This window comes from Propithecus coquereli, unplaced genomic scaffold, assembly GCF_000956105.1.
Source record: "Propithecus coquereli isolate 6110/MARCELLA unplaced genomic scaffold, Pcoq_1.0 Scaffold138, whole genome shotgun sequence".
In the NCBI taxonomy this organism is placed as follows: domain Eukaryota; kingdom Metazoa; phylum Chordata; class Mammalia; order Primates; family Indriidae; genus Propithecus; species Propithecus coquereli.
This window is the reverse complement of record NW_012138080.1, coordinates 4748497-4766331: the sequence shown is the minus strand read 5'-3', so window position 1 is coordinate 4766331 and position 17835 is coordinate 4748497. Positions and strand designations below refer to the sequence as shown.

Here is a 17835-nt window from a genome sequence, read left to right as displayed (position 1 = left end):
TATTTTTTAGAGATGAGGTCTCACTATGTTGCCCAGGCTGGAGTGCAGTGGCTATTCACAGATGCAATCATAGTGCACCACAGCCTCAAACTCTTTGGGCTCGAGCGAATTCTAAAGCAGTAAATATGAATAGATATAACCCACATAAACAAAAGTTCTTTGGGGTCCTCAATAATTTTTAAGAGTGTAAGGGGGTCCTGAAACCAAAAAGTAAGAACCACTGATGTAGTATATTGACTGGCACATAATAGGTGCCCGTTAAATGTTTGTTAAATGAATGAAAGAGAAATAATACTTTAAAATAATAGCATCTTCCTTAAAACCAAGCCTCTTGCATTCTACTCTCAACTTTGTCACTGACGGACACCACATACCCCTGAAAACAATTTATTATAACTTTCCTGAACGAGTCTCCGCTTCCCCATCTAGTCATTGGATACATACTTTTTATTCTTCCTTACCTTGTAAGTTGTTCTAGAGAGAAAAAAAAAATGCGATCATACAGTATTTGGAAGCTAGTTATGAGAACATGTGACTTTGCCTTGTCAGTCTCAGCTGGAAAATAAAGCATGAATCAGCCTTCCCAAGCCTGCTAGCAGCTAGAGGGGGGAGGAAGGACAGCTCTGTACACAGTGATAACTTGTTGCCATGGCTGTGTGCAAGCTCGGGAAGACAAAGTCCTTCAGCCGGCAGGCTGACTGGCACTTTGGCAGAAGAGAATTAAAACCTCAATTAATTATGTTTATTTTAAAAGACGTTGCCATATCAGAACTTATTAACAGTAGTGTCATTAAAGTTGGTTTACAACCCCCCACTGCTAAGTTTGACTGGCAATAAAAATATATTATTTTTGTAATCAAAATTGTTTTTTAAATGTTATCTTGTTAGACTTAGTCATTGTTTCAGCTTGTAGGCTCCTGTTCAACAATATGTCTTTCAGCAATGAACTTGATAAGCATGCCTTCAACAAAAGTGATAATAAAAGTGTTGAGTAGAACAGGGTCAAGGGGAGAACCTTATATTTAAAAAAAAAAAAAGGAACAACAACAACAGAAACCCTCCCTTCAGGCTGAAGCAATTCATTAATTAGCATCCTTTGGGCATGCTCACTTAGTAAGTTTCTAACTCACTGATTCACATTAACATTGAGTGAAAATTTCTCAGTCTTGTTCATAAGGTATTACGTGTCTTAATGAAATACTTTGCTTAAGCTCAAATACACATTCAGTTGTAATTCCCTAAAAGATTAGTCCCTTTTGATCGCAAGGAAGAGAAACTCATTCAGGTTACCTTAACAAATGGGTTTCTTTGGTAAAATTACACATACTGTACCTAAAACTAAATAGCTTCCAGAAGCCAAGGCAGTTCTGGAGAAAGTCCACTTTTTATCTCTGTTTTATTGTCTGCATGGTGCCTCCCTCAAGTACCTGCTTTTGTTTAAGGATTTACTTTGCTCTCCTTTTGTTACTGACAGACCAGTCCCTTCTACATTGTCCTACTCCAAATCACAGAGAGAGCTAATCTGATTGGCCACTATTGTGCAAAGATTAGCTCAACTCTGCTTCCCTGAGCAGAGGGCTGTGGGTGAGACATTTGCATCTAGAAAGAAACACTGGGTATGATAGGCACTGTGACCAATGTGACAGGTCCCACTAATCTGCCAATTTTGGCAAACAAGAAAGTGAGGTTAGAATGCCATAATTTGTTCATAGTAAACACACTCTGCGTAATAATCACTAACTTTGATTCTAAATATAATTATAGACCAAAGCATAGGGAGGAAAAAAAGATAGAAAATACATTTTAAAAGCATAAGAAACATTGCAATGCAAATGTAAAGAATATAAAATGTAAAAAAAAAAAAAAATTCTAATTTTAGATTACTTGGAGTTCCAGAATTGAAGAGAAAGAAAAAGAGAGAAAATGAAGGAAGATGTATATTTGAATAGATAATGGCCAAGATTTTTTCAAAAATCCAAAATATATCAAGCCACAAGAAGTGCTATGTACTTCAAGAGATTTGCATTAAAAAAATTAAAAACACACATCTAGACATAACATAGTCAAACACTTAAAACCAAAGACAAAGTAAAATCTTCAAAGTAGCCAGAGAAAAAGACACATTACCTTCAAAGGAACAAGAATAAGACTGACAGCTGATTTTGTCATCAGAAATAATGAAAACAGAGGCAGTGGTATGTCATCTTTAAAGAAGTGCAAGAAAATAATTGTCCTTCTAGAAATCTATACCCAGTGAAATATCCTCCAAAAATGAAAGCAAAATAAAGATATGCCAAAGCAAAAAAATTCAAGAAACAAAACAATACAAAAACCAAAAAACCCTGAGAGATTCTGTTGTTAGTCAACTGATACTGAAACAAAGAGGGATATAATCCCAAAGAGAAGCATAGACATGCAGGAAGAAATAAAGAGCAACAGAAAGAATAAAAATCTGGGTAAGTCTAAATGAACATTAACTGCATAAAACAATAATCATTACATATTGTGGGGTTTTGTTTGTATGCAGAATTAAAATATGTGACAGCATTAACACAAAAGGCAGGACAAAGGCAAATAAAGTATCCTAAAGTCCTTAGAGTGTCTTGGAAGTGGATTAATACTAATTTGTATCATATTCAACGATGCATTTTATCTCTAGAGTAACTACAAAAAGAATAATAAAATAATGCATAATTAAGCCAATAGAAGAGGGTATAAAATAATTAAAAATAAATCAAAAGCAAGAAAGGAGAACAATGGGAATCTAGAAAAAGTGGGACACATAGAACACTAGCAGTAAAATGATAGATTTAAACCCAGATATTTCAGTAATTATTAGAAATGTATGGCTGGGCATGGTGGCTTATGCCTATAATCCCAGCACTTTGGGAGGCTGAGGAGGGAGGATTTCTTGAGGCCAGGAGTTTAAGATCAGCCTAGACAACACAGTGAGATCCTGTCTCTACAGAAAATTTTTTTTAATTAGCTAGGTGTGGTGGCATGTGCCTCTAGTCCTAGCTATTCTACAGGCCGAGACAGGAGGATTGCTTGAGCCCAAGAGTTAGAGGCTACAGTGAGCTATGATCATGCTACTATACTCCAGCCTGGGTGACAGAGTGAGACCCTGTCTCTGAAAAAACAAAAACAAACAAACAAAAAAATGTAAATGGACTAAAATACCCGATTAAAAGACAATGATTGGGAAAAAAAACTATTTGCTGCTTTCAGAAGACACATATTAAGAACACAGAGAGTTTGAAGGTAAAAAGATGAAAAAATATATATTATCAAGCATGTATAAAAGAAAGCTAAAAGACAGAACATACTTTAAAGTATTTCTAGAAATAAAGCAGGATATATCATAATGATAAAAGAGTTAATTTGCCAGGCAGGTATAATAATTCTAGATTTCTAAGCTCCTAAAAACATAGTTTCAAAATATCATAAAGAATATTGACAGAACCAAAAGGAGACATGGAAAAATTAACAATCAGAATGGAAGATTTCAACATGTCTGTGTGACTGACAGAATAAGTAGACAAAAAAATAAGAATATAGAAGAATTGAACAATTAACAAACATGACCTGCTGAACTTATATAGAAATGACATCTAATAACTGAAGAAAACATATTCTTTTCAAATGTGCCTGGACATTTATCAAAATTGGCCATGTGCTGGGCAATAAAGCAACTTTCAGTGAATATCAAAGCGATGAAATAATACAAAGTGCTCTCTAACCATAATGGAATTAAGATAGAAGTCAATTACAAAACAATAACTAGAAATTCCCTAGTGTTTGGAATATTAATAAAAACAATACACTTCTAAATAACCTGCAAGTCAAAGACGAGATCTCAATAGAAATTAGAACATATTTTTAACAAAATTATAACGAAAATACTATATACTAAAATGTACAGAATATAACAAAGTCAAACCTAAAGGAAAATGTATAACCTTTAATGCATATATTTAAAAAAAAAAGAAAATCTGAAAACCAATGACTCCATTTATCTATTTAAAAAGTCATATCAAAAAATAAACAAAAAATTAAACCCACAGAAAGTAGAAATAAGGAAATAATAAAGATTAGAAAAGAAATTAATGAAATGGAAAACAAACATAAAACAGAGAAAACCAATAAGACAAATATTGGTTTTTTGAAAAGACTAACACAATTAATAAACTTCTGTCAACACTGATCAAGGGGAAAAAGAAAACAAAGGAGGTACAAATAACCAATATCAAGAAGGAAAGGGGAGGCTGACAGATATATTCTTTGGAAAAAAAAAAAAAGGAGGAGGAAAGGGAGACATCAATATAGATCCTATCAGCATTAAGAATATAATAGTAAAAGGAAATTATAAATAATTAAAATACATGCTAATGAAATGTAAAAACTCCCAGAAATATACAACTTACCAGAACAGAAAAAAAGGAAATAGAAAATCTGGATAATTCTATATCTGTAAAGAAAAATCGAATCCATGACCTTTCCACAAAGAAAGCTTCAGGCACAGATGGCTTCTCTGGTGAATTCTTCCAAACACTTTACAACAGGAAAAACATCAGTATTACACAAACTCTCCCAGAGAACAGAAGAAGAGAGAAAATTTCCAACATTTTTATGAGACCAGCACAACTCTGATACTAAAAGCTAGCAAGAATATCACCAGAAAGGAAATTTACAGGTCAATCTCTCATGAACCTAAATGGGAAAGTCCTAAATAAAATGTCAGCAAGCAAGTCCAGCAGTGCTCTTTGTAACAGCCCAAACTGGAAAAAAATTTTTTTTTCCTTCACCATTTGTATGAATAACATTCATGGTATATTCAAACAGCAGAATATTATGCAGCAATAAGTAATGAACAGGCTACTGCTACACACAATAACACAGATCAATCTCCCAAATGTAATGTTGAGCAAAAGAAGCAAACACAAAAGGTACATAATGTAGGACTTCATTTATATAAAAAATAAAATCAGGCAAAATTAATCTATCAACATAGAAATCAAGATAGTGGTGACTTTGGGAGGGAGAAGGGGATGAGGACTGAAAGGGACCTCAGGGGGTGCTTCTGGGGTGTTGGTAGTGTTCTATTTCCTGATCTGGTTGCTGGTCACACAGGTGGGTTCACTGGGTCAAAATCCATGAAGCTCTACACTTATGATTTGTGCACTTTTTTTATGTGCATGTTACACTTCAATTAAAAGAAAGACTGTTTTCTTAAAAAATAAAATCATTCTAGTTTCTTGCTTGAATTGATATCAATCTCACCAGTCTGTTATTTGGAATTCATTGCCCCATCCCGCTCTAAAAATCAGAACTCTGATCGATTGTGTAACTACTTCCTTGAGAATTCTCAATTCATTGGGGTATAAATACGAAGTGGCTTTAATTTTCCAATAATTTCCTCCAATTATGCTATACCACCCTCTTTTTTTTCCTGAGTGTCAACTCTTTTAGTCATGACTTGGCTGGATTCCATTTACTTTATTAGCCTCTTCGAGTTATTACAATCATCTCATTCTGGCATGTAAGGCTCAATTCTGTTCATGTTCAAATTAAGCCTCAAACTAAATTTAAACTAGTAATATTTTTTTCTTCCCTTGCCTTTCCTCCTTTACCTCCAGACTTGTCCAAAGGTAGACGAGTGTATTGGCAGTGGTGTGGAATGTATGTGTGTGAGGGTGCAGTGGCAGCGTGCTCTGTTCTTTACACCCTCCCCTCTCCTTTCTGGTGTTTCCCTCCCGAAAGGGAAGAACAGTGGGGACGTAGATGTTTTATGTGGCTTCCCTAGGAAGGTTGCAATTTCCTCCTTGTAGCATGCTGCAGCTTCTCTAATTAACTCCGTCAGACTTTTCATGTAGTCTACACTGGAGAGAATCCAAGTACTGGCCCCCTCATTGGCAAGAGTCCTTGGCCCCCCCCGCCCACTGCCCAGTTCCTTGAGGCATATCTTGACCTCTTCTGTGAAGGGCCCAGCTAGCAGCCTTTCCTGGAGGGAGGAATGTGGGCAGTGCCCCTTCCGCAGCTAGGCCATCTCTCTGCTGCGCCCGTCCTTGTCCTGAAAGCAGGGAGCACATTGTTGGTCCAGGAGAGGTTAGAGGTGAAATGGTCACCTTGAGGGGAGAGTGGGCATCTCTAAACTTCATGAGTAATTCTACTGAAGGCTCCTCTTGAGACTTGGAAGGGAAGAAGAGCTTCTACCTTCTCCCATACAGTAAGAATGGGGTGAAGGGAGGGAATAGAATATCCTTATGGATATTATACTTCACAAAAGGCTAACTTCCTCTCTACCCACCCTTTCCTTATACTGCAGGGAGTAGGGATGGGGTGGTTTGGGGAATGGTTGTGGTAGGACTGTTTCCTTGTGTCAACATGTCTCAGTTAGATGGTCCCTCAACTTACAATATGTATATTTACCACCTTTTGTGCACAGCTTTGAACCTTAGCTAGGGCCCAGGGAACATCCCTGTTGACATCCTATTATACTTGTCTCCAATCACCTTGAACTTCTCTTAATCTTCACAGCATGTGTTAAAAAAAAAAAAAAAAAAGAACAATTCTATATAAACTAAAATACAGTGGGAAAAGAAATGGAATACAGGAATAATTGCAACAATTTTCTACTTTGCAAAGCAAACATCTCCAAGAAAATTTGGAGAGTTGTGTTATTCATCTACATAAATATAATAAATAATTCAAATTTATTTGAACTCTTTATGTATGTGTATACCTTTCATTTTAATACTAACTTGTCTGTTTATAACATTTCTACTCTTACAACCTTGATGTGATTGAAGATCAAAATTGAACATGACTAAGCAATGCAAAGTATGCTGTTGAAGACACAGTATACTATGTCTTAAAAGCACAGAAACACAATTTAAAACAAGCTGGAGGGAACAGGGAACTATGTATCAATATTTAGTATAGCAACATTTTAATACAGTCAATAACAGGTCAAGATTAATTTTCTTCCAGAAAAGAGAACATAATTTATACTTTACACAGTATAATATATAAAATATTTTTGGTACAGTAAGACTATCCCTACTAAAAATGGAACATATTACTTATTCAATAAAACTACCACTTGCTTTTAATTGGTATCACAATTCACTCGACAGATGTGAGTTTTCCTTAAGCAGGTTTCTGCTTTACTGGTCATCTTCCCTCGGCTTAACATTCCCATCTCCCGCGTAGGGGACACACTGAGCAGCTGCGTGCTGTGGCAGGTAAACACTGGAGTGGACCAGCACAATGAAATGCCACAGAACCAAAAAACTATTATATAAATATTTTAAAAGGGAAAATTTTTTCTAGTAAATATTCTCAATGGGGATATCTTTGAAGACAAAATATTAAAGTCAGCCTTGAAATATCTCTTAATATAGTATGAAAAATGTCTTTCATGAGATTTTACTTTCTATGTAATCCATAGCCTGATTCTTTCTTATAAACCTTTGAAAAGTGCTGTGAATAGAATATAGTGTACTAGGGATTCAAAAGGTTTGATTATCCATTAACCATTTGAGGATTATAAGATTACATTTCAGGTAATTTAGAGTAAGATTTTAAAACATGTGGATAATGATGGGTATCATATCTTCAGATATGATACCCAAATATATAATTTATCTGTTAAATTTATCGAGATTCTTAGAAATATCTCACAGTTTCTTTTTTTTTTTTCTTGAGACAGAGTCTCGCCCTGTTGCCTGGGCTAGAGTGCTGTGGCGTCAGCCCAGCTCACAGCAACCTCAAACTCCTGGGCTCAAGCAATCCTTCTGCCTCAGCCTCCCGAGTAGCTGGGACTACAGGCATGTGCCACCATGCCCGGCTAATTTTTTCTATATATTTTTAGTTGTCCACATAATTTCTTTCTATTTTTTTTAGTAGAGATGGGGTCTCGCTCTTGCTCAGGCTGGTCTCGAACTCCTGAGCTCAAACAATCCGCCCGCCTTGGCCTCCCAGAGTGCTAGGATTACAGGCGTGAGCCACCGCGCCCGGCCTCATAGTTTCTTTTAAAGCAATAAACTGAATGACATATTCACTTAAAATATTGTTTCTAACCTATTAGTATCAAGTAGAAAGAGTTCATATTTTTGTTATGCCAAGTAATAATTCAAATAACTCCCTAAATCAGTTTGTCACAGAATACATTATTACCAGACAACATTGTTCCTTATCAAAGAGAAACAAATCATTGCATTAGTCTCAAAATTTTTGTGAAAATTAAGTAAACCATGAATGTAATTAAACTCCAAAAAATGCATTAAAGAATTACCGAAGAAGCAACTATTACTCTGAGTGTCAACACTGGTATAAGAATTAAACAGTTTAACCTGATAGGGCTATTTATTAATCTTGCTGGGAATGAGTCCCATCATTTAAAGTATGGAGACTCCATACTTCTCTCTTTAGATCCTTAGTAGTAGGTCTAAAATGTGGGAAACCTCAATTATACCAATTTGTTAATTTTTCATGAAAGTTGATCCCCTTCCGTTGTGCTTCAGTATTTCACCAATGTTATTGCCTATAAATATTGTGAGCACAAACTAACAACATAATACTAGGAAAGTTTTTATGAACCCTTTGGACCATTTGTGACATTGATAATGGCAGAATTCTTTCCAAACACATTTCTTTCCTCTCAAATTCTCTAATATATTCTTGCATCATTTCCTCTTCCTCTCTATTTTTTAATAAGATTTTTTTCTAACTATGAAGTGAATGCTCATTACAGGAAATTTGACTAATAAATAAAATTAAAAGAAAAAATACCCATAATTCTACCAATTTTTTCCTCCAGGATTTTAATGAAATATTTACAATCTGAACAAGGTGTTTCACATCTTTTTTCAATGCTATGGAAAAAAATCTTTAAAAGAATTCACTTAGGCTTTTGGTAAATTTGTTTAACATGCATGGTTAATTGTTAAAATTAATGGTTAATTGCCTACACTGTCTTTACCAGGAAAGCAGTAGAGATATTACCTAGCAGGTACAGTTGAATTTAGAAAATTAAGCACTAGCATTATTTGACTCCACTGTAGGAGTTTCTTCTCCACACACTTCATTTTAATAGACGTATAAATGATGACTATGATGTATGGAGAGACTTATTTAATGATATAATCTTCATATCAACTGCTACAGTAAGATATCATTATTCTGACTTTACAAAACAAGGGTCTGAAATCAATCACATAGCTCTTAAATGGCAAATTGAGAATTTTAGGAGATTTGAACCCTGCCTTCTTTGCTTCCAAGGGCATTCTTTCCTCTACAGCCCAACACCTCACCATGAATATCATAATTTGCTTAATCTGTGGTTGGGTACTTCGAATATCCACTCCCACCCTCTCTTTTTTTTTTTTTTTTAACTAATATCAGTAACATTGGAAGTAACGTTTTGATGTATAAAACTCTGTTTCTATGATTATTATCCCCAAACAGAGCCTTAAAATTTGGATTATTGTGTTAAAGGCAATAACATTTTTAAGGCTATCTGTATATACTGTCAATTGCTTGTTTCAATGGGGTTGTCCAAATTATAATTCAATCAGCAGAGCATGAAGTCTCCTGCTTTACTGTATCCTTTAAAACAAATAACTTTGATTCATTTAATTGATGAAAAGTGATTCTTTGTTGCTAAGTGTTTGGGTTGTTGTTATAATTCACTATGTTTTAATATGCCCATTCTCCATTGGTACAGAGTGAACCTTACACAAGGGCTGGCTACGTCCTTGAACTAGAAATGGGAAGATGCAGGAATGGTCATTAGGCCTTTTCTTTCCTTTGTTCACTCAAGAGTCATCTGGCTCCTACTCCAGGCCAGGCATGTTGCTAGTGTTGGGGATATAAACAAAGTCCATCCCTGATGTCAAAGAGCTTGTGGACTAGCAAGAGAGACAGACACAGAAACTGTCAATTTTATTACAAAGTGACCAGCACTGTGGCCAAAGTAACAAGAGGAAAATGCTTTGGGAAATACATAGCAAGGCACCCAAACCACTTCAGGAAGGTCCTGGAAGCCTTTTTGGAGATGCTGGGGCCTGAGTTCCACCTTGAAATGAAGCAAAATTTAGCCAGCTTCCCCCTCACACCCATAATCAGAATTAATTGCTTCTTCATCAGTGTTCCCTTATCAGAGCACTTATAACAGGGTTTGTATTTATTTGCTACCATGTCTCTCACTTTGTCACTGGGCTGAGCTTTTTGACGGAGAGGGACCATATCCCTAATTAGCCTCGTACAATGACCAAAAAAGTAGTAGGGATGCAATAAACATTTATTAAATTATTTTGAAATTCTAGTCCTTCCATATCTTCTTCTTGACATTTTTATAAATATAAGTGATTTCTCTTTTTATTGTAGAAATAACACTGTTCACCACACATCCATCAGAAAGGCTAAAAGGAAAGGATGGAACATAATAAGTCTTGGCGAAGTATATGAGGTAACAGAAATATTCATACATCTCTGGAGGCAGTAGGAATTGGTACAACCACTTTGGAAAACTATTGGCAGCTTCTACTAAAGCTGGGTCTTAAGTACCCTATGACCTAGCAGTTCCACTCCTAGGTATACACTCAACACAAATGCATGCATGTGTTCACCAAGAGGCATCTTTTCATCAAAGCGGCGCTATTCTCCACAGCTCCACACTAGAAAATACGCACTCGTCAACAGTAGAATGGATAGACTTATTGTGATATGGTCACAGTGAGGAAAAAGAATCTACATTCAACAATATGAAGGAATTTCATGTAAATAATGTTGAGGACAAAGAGCCCGATTTTCTTTTTTAAAAAGTACTTACTGCATGAATACTTTTTTCTAAAGCATAAAAATGGGCAATTCTGAGAAGCAAGATGGCCAAGAGAACATCATTATTTGAAAAGTGTGGAAATCAGATACACACACTGTGTTGCCCCAGTGGCTCTAAGGCCTACCACCTTCAGAACGTCACCTGTGGCAAGTGCAGCTACCCTGCCAAGCCCAAGGTATAACGGGAATGCCAAGGCTAAAACACAAAATACCACCCGGACTGGTCGGATGAGGCACCTAAAAATCGTATGCTACAGATTCAAGCATGGATTCCGTGAAGGAACAACACCTAAGTGCAAGAGGGCAACTGTTGCAGTGTCCAGTTCATCTTAAAAATCTCAAAGATTAATCACATAATAAATGTTCTATTTTTTTAAAAAAGGCAAAACTATCCCATGCTATTAGACGTCAGGAAAGGTCAGTTGGGAGGGTTAGGGACTGAAAAGGAATGGGAAGAGGGAGCTTCTGGGAACGCTGGTAAGGTTCTGTTTCTTGATCTGGGTGCTGGTTCCACGTGTGTATTCAGTGTGTGCCTTTCTCTGTATGTATATTACACTTAGGTTTTTGTTTTTAAAGCATTACGTCTTATTTGAGAGAAAGCTGACAAATATAGATGTTTTAAAAATGTTTAAATTACCCACAATCCCACTATCCAGAGATAACTACTGTCAACATTTTGTATTTTTTCCTTCCAGTCTTTTGTTTAAGCCAATGTGCATATGCTCACTCCTCCCTATCCCCGTTTACACATACATTTTGCTAAATTAGGCTCGAATTTAGTGTTATTTCTGCTTTTTTATTTCTACTTAAAGTTAATTCATATCAAATATTCTTTGCAGGCATTTTATAAGCTGCTGCAACGTATTCCATTGAATGTATGTGATCTACATTTAATAAATTGCCCATTGTATATATTTTTTAATTAAAAAACCGAATCGGTCACAATATTACATACACACCCCTAGAAGAGGAGCTACTGGATCGTGAACATTCTTTAAGCTCTGTATTAGTTCTGTATTTCCCTCCAGAAAGGTTGTACCGATTAACAGTCCCACTGGCAAGGTGTGAGGGCTCCTTGTATCGCAACCCAAACCCAAGTCATTTAGCATAGTTTGTCGGTTTTCAAGACGGTGGGGCTCAAAGCAGGACTAAGAGATGCGACGTTTTGGACACGGCTGAGGCGCTCGGCCCCCGGGGCTTGGAACCGGCTCTCAGCACTCCTTCCCCTCCCAGGCGCGCGGGATCCCGACCAGACCCGGCCCGGCAAGGCCGCCCCGCGCGCGCCCGTGTCCTGCCGCGCCGCGCGCCGCCCGGTTGCCGTGGGAACCACAGAGCGCGGCTGTGCCCGCACGCCAGCCTGTGCCTGAGGGGCAAGGGACACTGAGGCAGGCATGGAGCTGCCGGATCCGGTTCGCCAGCGGCTGGGGAACTTCAGCCGGACCGTGTTCAGCGACTCCAGCCGGACAGGGCCGGAGTGCAGTGAGGGCCCGGGTGAGTGGCCGAGGCCCGGCGCAGGGGGTGTGGTCCGCCGAGGGCCTGGCGCCGGCTTTGCGGCGTCCAATATTTGCCCGGACCTAAAATGGTGGTTTCGCCTTCAGCCGGTTCTCCACGGCGCGGGGATCTCCGTGGAGGTGGGGCCGGACCGGGAGCTAGGGCTCGGACGCCTCCGGCCTCCCAACGCGGGCCGGGCCTTGGCTGGTCGTGCTGCCTCCTGGCCTACTCCTTGCAAGCGCGGCAGCTGAGGTGGTGCCAACCTTTGCACTGCGTGATGCCCAGCCTTGCTGGGAGGAGACCCAAAAAATAAAATATAAAAGCCACCCTCACAGCACACCCCGAGTCGCGCGCGCTCCGCAAAGGCGAAGGCCCACGCTGCTTTTCCTCCGCGAGCCCACCTTGGCTTTTCTGGCCAGATAGGGGGAACATCCCTGTCCTCCAACCCCCATCCCGGTGAAATATCTTTCCCTTTTCTCATTTCCGAGCAGAATAAGTACGTTCCTCCACAAGACTATTTTCTGGCAGAAGAGATGGAAAGAATTTTTTTTAATGAGTCATTTTAAACCCCGTTGACTCCAGCGTGGCATCTTCTAGACTAGAAAGGCCTTCTAACAAAACTCGCCTCTTCTCTTCCTTCTCCTTCCCTATGTATGTAACTCCTACCCTAAATCTGGTAACAAAATACCAGGATGCTACATTCAACTTGATGACAAGTGCTAGAGCAGTTTCCTCCTCGTAAACCGTGATGATAGCACACTGTAAACCAAACCCATGTGGTTTTCATCATTGAACTCTGCTGAGAAATAGTTTCCTCTTTGGTTTTAAATTTTACATTTAAAAGGGGGCAGAGAAATGTAAAATCAGTTCGCATAGTTGCATTTTTGTTACCTTGATCATTTGCCTGTCCTCCAAGTATAGGCCTTTTTATGATTTAGGATGTAGCAAGCAAAACATGTGAAAAATTAGGTTTTCACGTTTCTAAGTCTGAGACTTAATAGGCACTAAAATCCCATAATACAAGGTCAGCAGACCTGTTCTGAAAAGGGACAGAAAGTGAATATTTTAGACCTTTGTGTGCAGTTTGGTCTCTGCAGCAGCCATAGGCAACAGTAATTGAATAGGCATGGTTGTGTTCCAATAAAACTTTATGGACACTGAAATTTGAATTTCATATGGTTTTCACATGTCACACAATATTACTTTTAACCATTTAAGCATGTGAATAACCATTTTTAGCTCACTGAACAAAAAGTTAGCTGGCCAGTAGTTTGCCTACCCCAGATTTGTATTATATGTTTTAATTTAAATTCCATTTACAGAACTCAACATGAACTTTTGCAAAATTTTGTAAATTCATGTCTTATGCTTTCAAGATTTATTTACATATAACTTAATTTTTCAGTTGCATGATTATAAGTTTGATCTGCTGAAATATGGACATAGCATAACTTTTAAGACGTTCATGTACCAAACTTCTAACATAAAAACCATTCTTTGCAAAATATGACTATAGTTTCTGCTCGAAAGGCACTAAAATTTTCAGCTTGCCCAATTTATCATTATTGATCCACATTTTCTTCTTTGTGGATCTTAAGTAGGTTTGATCATTTGTACTGTAATAACACATTTATATTATTACCATGTCCACAGCATTATATTATTGTTATGAAAAAAAATCCTAAGCTGGTGAGTTGTCTTCAGATTTAAGATTTTAAGAATCATTCCTTTATCAGTGGTAATTTAATAAATAGGTGCAAGCAAAAGTAGATCATCATCCTGGGCAGCATAGTGAGACCTCCCCCCCCATCTCTAGGAAAAAAAAAAAAATTAGCCAGACATGGTAGCCTGCGCCTGCAGTCTCAGCTGAGGCTGAGACAGGAGGATTGCTTGAGCCAGGAATTTCAGGTTACAGTGAGCTATGATCAGGACACTGCACTCCAGCCAGAGTGCAGCCTTGGTGATAGAGCAAGACCCTGTCTCAAAAAAAAAAAAAAAAAGATAATAATCAGGCATATTCTTGGAGCTAAAGGAAACCATCTTGCTGTGAGAGACCATGATTATTTTTTATATTTTAACATTGTTAAATGACATAAAAAATAGCTGTGGGGAAAAAGAAGAAATAATGTTTTTAAGAAATTTATTTTAGAGCCTTTGTAAAATATTTTATTTGGAACAATTGATTTCAAAATATGTATCTTCTCTTAAGAATTTAGTCAAATTCAGGATTTATTTTGTAGGGCTCAATTTTAAAAATCAAATTCTTAATTTAGGACCCTTCTTCCTTACATAAAAGCAAAAGGTATTATGTAATCAACCTTAGATAAATGGAACTCACGTACCACAAGTGGCTACATTGGTGATGTCCTTATGACAGTATGATTTCATTAATTTGATCTTTCTGCTTATTTATATTTGGTATTTACTTCATGTAAAGCAAGATGCTAGGTTCTATGAGGGTCTCAAATTTAGGTAGGACATGGTCTGTGCTTACAGTGAGACTATATATAAGTAGATGAGAAGAAGGAAAGGGGACTAATATTTGTTGAGTGCCTACTAAGTGTGCCAGGCGTGGTGCTATGGTGGAATAATTATCTCTAATCCTCACAAGCAACTTGTGAGGTAGTATTGATGTTATCATTTTACAGATGAAGAAATTGAGGCTCAAAGAAGTTAAATAATTGATCTCAAGTCTGGCATCCAGGGTCATGGGGGTTTGGGGAGCTCTGGGTTTACTTGAACTCTGAAGCCCATGATGTCTTCAGTATACCAGACTGTCTTAGGTGAGGGGAGTGTGGTTCTTTGCCAGCCCTTCTTATACACAGTTTAGAGTGATAAGTACCTAGAGGGGAAAGAGATTTCTGCTGGGGTGGGGGGAATATGATCAAGTAAGGACTGATGGAAAAGGTGGCATTGAATTGGACATTAAAGGATGGCTGAGATTAGGGTATACTGAAAAGAGAGATGTGTTTAATTATAATCTGGGGAAATTAGCTTTTGTATGAATTTAGAATATATATGAGAGATTTGTTTTTATGTGTTTTATGTGTTCATTTTATAGGCTCTTTATATAGAACTCTACAAAGGAGGCAATGATAATTATCTGTTCAATAGGATTTATATTGATATTTCTCATTTAATCTATAATCGTAGTGTGCAAAAAAGTCAGCAGACTATAATGGCAAAAGGGTAAAGTAATTGAAAAATACGAAACGTACCCCCAAGTAGCCAGTCTTTGAACTACATGGTATTAGGATGAATGTTCCTTTCACTGTCAATGATTATAAATAGGCTTAAAATGTGCAGTTTTATTGAGCCAATATTATAGTTATTAATTCTAAGAAACAAAAGGACATGTAGGGCATAGACCAGGATTAAGAATTTGCTCCTTTTCTATTTCTTCTATAGATAATGAGATGGTCTCCAGTTTGGCATTGCAGATGTCACTTTATTTTAACACTTACTTTTTCCCACTTTGGTGGGTAAGCTGCATTATGATGCTTTACATAAAGGTATGTATATGCTTTAATATTTCTGCGAGGCCTCTTCTGCCCATTCCTGACGTTGTTACATTGTCAATGAAATTAAAGTTCTTAATATTTTTTCTGTCCCAGGTCAGTGTTACTATATGTAAGATTTTACAAACACATTTTGGCTTTTTTTTTTTTTTTTTAGTATTCAATTTTGCCTGATTACTACAAATTCATTGTGATCACTGTTATCATCCTAATAACCTTAATTGAAGCCATCCGATTGTATCTGGGCTACATGGGTAACCTACAGGAAAAGGTAAACTCATCTTTCTCTCAGTGCTATACATAAATGCAGTAAGGTTTTCATAGCAAATAAAAGGCAGTGGGGTGAGGTGGAAAGAGCACAGGCCTGAATTTAAGGCCTGGCTCCAATTTTATCGCTCTGTCACTGTGGTCTGTTCACTTAATCTCTTGAGCTCTGGTTTCCTCATATATAAGATATGGAAAATAATATTTACTTTATAAGTTTGTTGTGATTAAGTGAAATGATTTATATAAAGTACCTGAATGTAGTAAGCACATAAGAACTGATAGTTTTCCTTCTTATCAGTCTTGAAAATACGTGGTCAACTAAACATGTTTATTTGGATCCTGAATAAGAAAATGGGGGGAAATTATAAACTCATTTCCTATGCCAGGCCTATGTTTTGTACATCATCATGCTGCCTAAGCGTTTACAGTTACCAGAGTGTAGGGATAGTACGTAAACATTTCTGTGGTTTTTTAGGCCCTTCATAATTAGGCTCCACCCAGCCTGCCTTACTGTAGTTCTAGCTTTTTCTAACCCCGCGGTCCATTCCAGGCTGACGTGTTGATCCCAGCCATGCTTGTTTCACACGTTTGCTTACTTACCTTTTTGCCTCTTCCTCCTTCCACACGATTTCACAAGCCTATATCCTTCAAGTCTTTCTTTCACCTACCCTAATCACTTTGTAATATTTCTTGTAGCATTTAGTCTGTGTGTCTAAATGTTGCATTTGATTATTCACTAAAGTGTGGTGTCCTAGGGTTGTTTTACATGTTAGTTTTCTCATCTAGACTGAGTTCTACCACCATGTCATCCTCATTCGGAATTACTAACAGAGCTCATAATGTAGGTTCACAGTAGTAATTGTACTTGTTTCTCTGTATAAACAAAAAACATTTTACTGATTTTATTACATCTGATGTGTATCATTGCAGGTTCCTGAGTTGGCTGGCTTTTGGCTTTTGAGCCTTCTGTTGCAGTTGCCTTTAATTCTTTTCTTGCTCTTAAATGAAGGCCTAATAAATCTGCCTTTGGAAAAAGCAATACATATCATCTTCACCATCTTCCTAACTTTCCAAGTTGTTGCAGCATTTCTTACCTTGAAGAAAATGGTCAATCAGTTGGCAGTTCGTTTCCACCTCCAAGACTTTGATCGGCTCTCTGCAAACAGAGGAGACGTGGGAAGGATAAGGTCAAGTATAGAAGAGATCTAATCTAGTGCTGTTGAGTGAAAATCTGAAAGATCATTCTAGAAGACTGCAAGAGTTAGGAAAATATCAAAGGTCTAACATGAGAAAAGGTACAAAGCAAGTGTTTTGAATTGTATACTCTCTAGATCTGAAATTCCAAGGTTAGGGGCAATGATAATATTTTACACAGTACCTGAAAGCAGTATATTAACCCTAAAATCTAGATGTTGTCCACCTGATGCCAAATTTCTTAAATTTTTTGATGTTGTTCACTTTTTCAGGTGTGTAGAAATCTATTGGTGATTGTAGTTTACTAGCTTTACTGTAATATTTATAATATTACTATAATATTTACCGTAATATTTCCAGTTAGGATCTATAGCTAGAAATGTGTACATTTCTTTTAAACTTGGTTAGCCATATCTTGGCTGTACCTCTGACCATGTTTCTTGAAGTACATGGAAATGCTAGTCAGTATTCTTACGTATTAGACTATATTTATAACCCAAAAGATCAAATTTTCATGTCTGCG

General features: G+C 37.3%; 1 protein-coding gene across 1 annotated transcript; it reads left to right on the top strand.

The window, feature by feature from the left end:
- The first annotated feature begins 12233 nt into the window (after positions 1-12233).
- Positions 12234-17327, top strand: TMEM17 (transmembrane protein 17). The gene is made up of 4 exons (XM_012639189.1): positions 12234-12333; positions 15742-15845; positions 16009-16122; positions 17049-17327. Exons 1-4 carry the CDS (start codon positions 12234-12236, stop codon positions 17325-17327), a joined length of 597 nt encoding a protein of 198 aa, XP_012494643.1.
- Positions 17328-17835: the final 508 nt, after the last annotated feature.

Coding starts and splice junctions, on each gene's coding strand:
- TMEM17 (XM_012639189.1), top strand. CDS start 12,234: ATGGAGCTGCCGGATCCGGTTCGCCAGCGGCTGGGGAACTTCAGCCGG. Junction 15,846..16,008: donor TTATGATGCTTTACATAAAG/GTATGTATATGC, acceptor TTTTTTTTTTAG/TATTCAATTTTGCCTGATTA. Junction 16,123..17,048: donor TGGGTAACCTACAGGAAAAG/GTAAACTCATCT, acceptor GTATCATTGCAG/GTTCCTGAGTTGGCTGGCTT.